The sequence below is a fragment of the Salvelinus fontinalis genome, chromosome 36 (genome assembly GCF_029448725.1).
Source record: "Salvelinus fontinalis isolate EN_2023a chromosome 36, ASM2944872v1, whole genome shotgun sequence".
NCBI classification, from domain to species: Eukaryota; Metazoa; Chordata; class Actinopteri; order Salmoniformes; family Salmonidae; genus Salvelinus; species Salvelinus fontinalis.
This window is the reverse complement of record NC_074700.1, coordinates 26,833,887-26,839,783: the sequence shown is the minus strand read 5'-3', so window position 1 is coordinate 26,839,783 and position 5,897 is coordinate 26,833,887. Positions and strand designations below refer to the sequence as shown.

General features: G+C 39.6%; 1 protein-coding gene across 1 annotated transcript in view; it reads right to left on the bottom strand.

Annotated features, from left to right (window-relative positions):
* LOC129835651 (coiled-coil domain-containing protein 171-like) overlaps nt 1–4,182 on the bottom strand; it is a 92,327-nt gene extending 88,145 nt beyond the window's left edge. Inside the window, exons 1-3 of the mRNA XM_055901372.1 lie at nt 3,387–4,182; nt 2,933–3,110; nt 1,688–1,862 (exon numbers count right to left, since the gene is read on the bottom strand). Of these exons, the coding sequence (XP_055757347.1) occupies nt 1,688–1,862; nt 2,933–3,110; nt 3,387–3,544 (511 nt within the window). The 5' untranslated portion in view covers nt 3,545–4,182. The remainder of the gene's footprint in view (nt 1–1,687; nt 1,863–2,932; nt 3,111–3,386) is intronic.
* Between the last annotated feature and the right edge of the window lie 1,715 nt (nt 4,183–5,897).

Genomic DNA, 5,897 nt, shown 5'->3' with positions numbered 1-5,897 from the left:
TACACACAGACCAGATATACCATATAACAACAAGAGAGAGGGATCCACTTTTACCCCTGTTAGGTTAGATACACACAGACCAGATATACCATATAACAACAAGAGAGAGGGATCCACTTTTACCCCTGTTAGGTTAGATACACACAGACCAGATATACCATATAACAACAAGAGAGAGGGATCCACTTTTACCCCTGTTAGGTTAGATACACACAGACCAGATATACCATATAACAACAAGAGAGAGGGATCCACTTTTACCCCTGTTAGGTTAGATACACACAGACCAGATATACCATATAACAACAAGAGAGAGGGATCCACTTTTACCCCTGTTAGGTTAGATACACAGACCAGATATACCATATAACAACAAGAGAGAGGGATCCACTTTTACCCCTGTTAGGTTAGATACACACAGACCAGATATACCATATAACAACAAGAGAGAGGGATCCACTTTTACCCCTGTTAGGTTAGATACACACAGACCAGATATACCATATAACAACAAGAGAGAGGGATCCACTTTTACCCCTGTTAGGTTAGATACACACAGACCAGATATACCATATAACAACAAGAGAGAGGGATCCACTTTTACCCCTGTTAGGTTAGATACACACAGACCAGATATACCATATAACAACAAGAGAGAGGGATCCACTTTTACCCCTGTTAGGTTAGATACACACAGACCAGATATACCATATAACAACAAGAGAGAGGGATCCACTTTTACCCCTGTTAGGTTAGATACACACAGACCAGATATACCATATAACAACAAGAGAGAGGGATCCACTTTTACCCCTGTTAGGTTAGATACACAGACCAGATATACCATATAACAACAAGAGAGAGGGATCCACTTTTACCCCTGTTAGGTTAGATACACACAGACCAGATATACCATATAACAACAAGAGAGAGGGATCCACTTTTACCCCTGTTAGGTTAGATACACACAGACCAGATATACCATATAACAACAAGAGAGAGGGATCCACTTTTACCCCTGTTAGGTTAGATACACACAGATGATTACTACAGACAGGTGATTACTACAGACATGTGATAACTACAGACAGGTGATTACTACAGACAGGTGATTACCACAGACAGGTGATTACCACAGACAGGTGATTACCACAGACAGGTGATTACCACAGACAGGTGATTACTACAGACATGTGATTACTACAGACAGGTGATTACTACAGACAGGTGATTACCACAGACAGGTGATTACCACAGACAGGTGATTACCACAGACAGGTGATTACCACAGACAGGTGATTATTACTTTGAGGAATGAAAAATAATAAATTAATCCAATATAAACTGAGTAATAAACACAACTGAAATGTGTTTTTATTTCATAGTAATTTCCTGTGTTTCTATTGATGTCGACCCAATATGGACCTGACAGAGACAATGGAATGTTTTGGCCGTTGAACGTTCGGAATTTCCATTCAAAAGCTCTAAATCATTGTAATGAATTATTTATTATTATTTTTCATAATGTTTTTAATGTTGAAAAAACAGATAGAAACCGAAAATCCAAAAAAACGTGATTATTTTGTAATAATCGAACCAACGTCAAAAATCACTAATCACTCAGCTCTCTCTCTTTCACTCAATCACTCACACTCTCACACACAGTCTCTCTCTCTCTCTCTCTTACCCGTGAGTTGTTCATTCTGACTGCAGAGAGCAGCCATGTTTTCCTGGACGTTACTTCTCTCCACTCCAACCTCCTTCCTGGTCACAGCCATATCATACTCAAGAGTCTGTCTCTGTGCCTCTCCTCTCTCCACTGCTGCTCTCAGCCTGGTCACCTGGCCCTCTAGAGAGGATACCTGGAGGGGAAGGTTGGAGGAACGCTGGGTGATATGACTGGTGGCTCTCTACCCCTTCAATGTGTATCAAACGAGAGGTTTATACAGAGCCGTCGTAAAAAATCACGTCAGCACACACTCTGCGCTGAAAATTAACACCTATTTCACCAGCCACGTTCTTGTTAGCCGCGAGCCGAATAATTCTATCTGTATATTCTGAAAATGGCCCGGGCACCGCCAAGAGCAAAGAAACAGAGGACCAACATGTCGATTGCGAAGCTGAGCTCACCGAGAAGCCTGCTGACCCGACCACCGAAGTTGAGGAACCTAGCAGCAAGGTGACTACCTCATGAAGCTGGTTGAGAGAATGCCAAGAGTGTGCAAAACTGCCATCAAGGAAAAGCGTGGCTACTTTGAAGAATCTAAAATATATTTTGATTGTTTTAACACTTTTTTTTGGTTACCACATGATTCCATATGTGTTATTTCATAGTTTTGATGTCTTCACTATTATTCTACAATGTAGATATACAGAGAAAACGAAGAAAAACCCTGGAATGAGTAGGTGTGTCCAAATGTTTGACTGGTATTGTACATAGCAGTGGAATTATGTTGTTAGTGTAGTTATTATACAGTAGTATTGATACTGTATTGTGTTATGATACAGTAGTATTGATATAGTATTGTGTTACTATACAGTAGTATTGATATTGTATTGTGTTATTATACAGTAGTATTGATATTGTATTGTGTTACTATACAGTAGTATTGATATTGTATTGTGTTATTATACAGTAGTATTGATATTGTATTGTGTTACTATACAGTAGTATTGATATTGTATTGTGTTATTATACAGTAGTATTGATATTGTATTATAAAAGTGTAGTTACTATACAGTGGTATTGATATAGTATTGTGTTATTATACAGTAGTATTGATATAGTATTGTGTTATTATACAGTAGTATTGATATTGTATTATAAAAGTGTAGTTACTATACAGTAGTATTGATACTGTATTATAAAAGTGTAGTTACTATACAGTAGTATTGATACTGTATTATAAAAGCAAGGGTAGGTCTACAGTACCTGTTCATTGTGTTTGAAGGTTAGTTCCAGCTTGTCTCTCTCCAGCTGGTTGATCCTCCATCGTAGCTCCTCGGGCCCCCGCGGTCCCAGTCCAACACCCCCCAGCTTGTCCCCCTCCTCTTCCCTGGAGCGCTGTTGGTGACGCTCAGCCTGCAGAGCACAGATGATCTCCTTCAGTCTGAAACACAGAGAAAACTACAGTTAAAATTGCATTTATCTGTGTGTAAACATCTAGGTTATTGGCAAGCTTCCGTAAATATGCAACATTTAAATATCTGTTGATTTTGACAACAGTAAAATGTGTTGACTTTACACAACAACTGTCTATCTGTGTATTCAAACATAAAAATAAAAAAAACTATGATATATGTACACTTAAAACATATTTTGGCCTCTTAGATCATTTTAAAAGGCGTTGGCCAGATCTACCGGTAGATCAAAGGTTCCCCCGTACCTGTTGATCTCATCCTCGCAGCACTTGGCTGCAGTAGCCGCTGATCTGGGGTGTGAGGCCCGCAGGGAGGGCTTGGACTGCACACTGTCCTTTCGTCTGGGTCGGTCATGATGCCGGAGCCGCTCCGAAGTGACTGCCGCTGGTCTTTCCGTTGGCATAATGCCAGGTCAGAGAGGATACTCTGTCCAGACTTACAGATTCTAGTCTGTTGTCCCCTGAGAATGTATTACACAGCCAATAATGCGCATATCTGGTTAGCTAAAAGCCTATTTGTAACCTTGGAAACACAATCATGTTTTGTTTACCTTACAAGTGAAGGCGATGAGCTAAGCTAGCCAGCTACTACTAGTTAACGTGAACTAGATAGGTCCCACTAGTATGAGAATATCTAGCTAGCAAGTAAACGAAAAATACAATTGCGGAGTATTGAAGCAACGGGATTGGGCATTGGCTGGCTAACTATATTGGATAGCTTCCTCTCTGGCTTGACAGTAAACCCGCTGATAGTTTGTTTGCTAGTCAGAGACCCTTGAGATAGCTGAGTTAACGTTAGGTTGCTTAGCTAACGTTGCCTTGCCAGCAAGACCGCTTTGCCCAAAACAAGAGGATCGTTGTCGAAGCGGTCAAATAAGTGCATTTTGGACAACAAATGTAAGAACTTCTGAAATAACAATAATGTTTTATACTTCATACAACTCGGTGGCGATGAAGTTACGACAGTATAGTACGTTTAAATAGGAACTTACAGATGTTTGTCTCAATATCCGTTTGAATGTGACGCCATCTTTGCCGTTTGTTTTCGTACGTCACTTCCCTCTCCCTTCTAGCCCTTCGATTGGCCGGACAGGCCTCTGACGCGTTTAAGAAGGGGTTTGTAAACAACAAAATGTTTATGAAGTTTTATTAATTTATTATCTGTTTATTTGTTTCATAAGAAGAACATATATGTGTAGTTGATGTCCTATATTTATTTGTTATTCTGTTGTAATTTGAAATTGGAATAAAATATAATAATTATGAAGGGGTAATTGAGACGTGGATGAGTAAAGCAATGGTTTCTTTATTTTTATTTCACCTTTATTTAACTAGGTAGGCCTGTTGAGAACACCTTTATTTAACCAGGTAGGCCTGTTGAGAGCACCTTTATTTAACCAGGTAGGCCTGTTGAGAACACCTTTATTTAACCAGGTAGGCCTGTTGAGAACACCTTTATTTAACCAGGTAGGCTAGTTGAGAACACCTTTATTTAACCAGGTCGGCCTGTTGAGAACACCTTTATTTAACCAGGTCGGCCTGTTGAGAACACCTTTATTTAACCAGGTAGGCTAGTTGAGAACAAGTTCTCATTTACAACTGCGACCTGGCCAAGACAAAGCAAAGCAGTGCGACACAAACAACAACACAGAGTTACACATGGAATAAACAAACATACAGTCAATAACACAATAGAAAAAGTACATATACAGTGTGTGCAAATAGGTAGGATAAGGGAGGTAAGGCAATAAATAGGCCATAGTGGCGAAATAATTAGCAATTAAACACTGGAGTGATAGATGTGCAAGTAGAGATACTGGTGCAAAGGAGCAAAATAAATAAATAACAGTATGGGGATGAGGTAGTTGGATGGGCTATTTACAGATGGACTATGTACAGGTGCAGTGATCTGTGAGCTGCTCTGACAGCTGGTGCTTAACGTTAGTGAGGGAGATATGAGTCTCCAGCTGCAGTGATTTTTGCAGTTCATTACAGTCATTGGCAGCAGAGAACTGGAAGGAAAGGCGGCCAAAGGAGGAATTGGCTTTGGGGATGACCAGTGAAATATACCTGCTGGAGCGCGTGCTATGGGTGGGTGCTGGTTTAGGTTTAGAAACTCTGTGAGTAAAGTGTTGTTTAATCTCCAGTTCTGGCTAAAATGTTCAACTGGTTTCCATTAGTTTGATAGTTAACGTTATGTCCTTTAAACTGCGAAGTATGTCCCTCCTGGCTTGCCCTCGTGGTACGGCCGCCATAATGGCTAGAAAGAATCCATGTCAAGTTAACGTGAGCTTTGACTTTTCGTAGTAGGTTAGGATAATTTACGCAGCAGATTTGGAGAATTAACGTAGCAGGTTATGAGAATTAGGTTAAGTTTAGGAAAAGGTTTAGGGTTAGCTGAAATGCAATAAACAACAACTTTTGACGTTAATTTGACAAAAGATGGATACTGTCTAGCCATGACCCAGTCCAGCAAAGGGCGGAAGTGAGACCTGTGTGAAGCTAGCCACATAAGGATGATTGAAGTATGGCCCCCAATTCAATTTTGAAGTCTAATAAATCTAAAATATTTCAACAGATTTGTACTGTTTTGTGTCAAATTAATTATTGTATTTAAAAAAAAAAATGTATATAACAACATTCCAAACTCGTTTAGAATTAATTCGTCAAAATGTGTCATGATTCCACTACTTGTTTCCGTTTTGAATCGATTTCAAATGGGATACTTTTATTTTGAAGTCGAACCACAAATTTCCC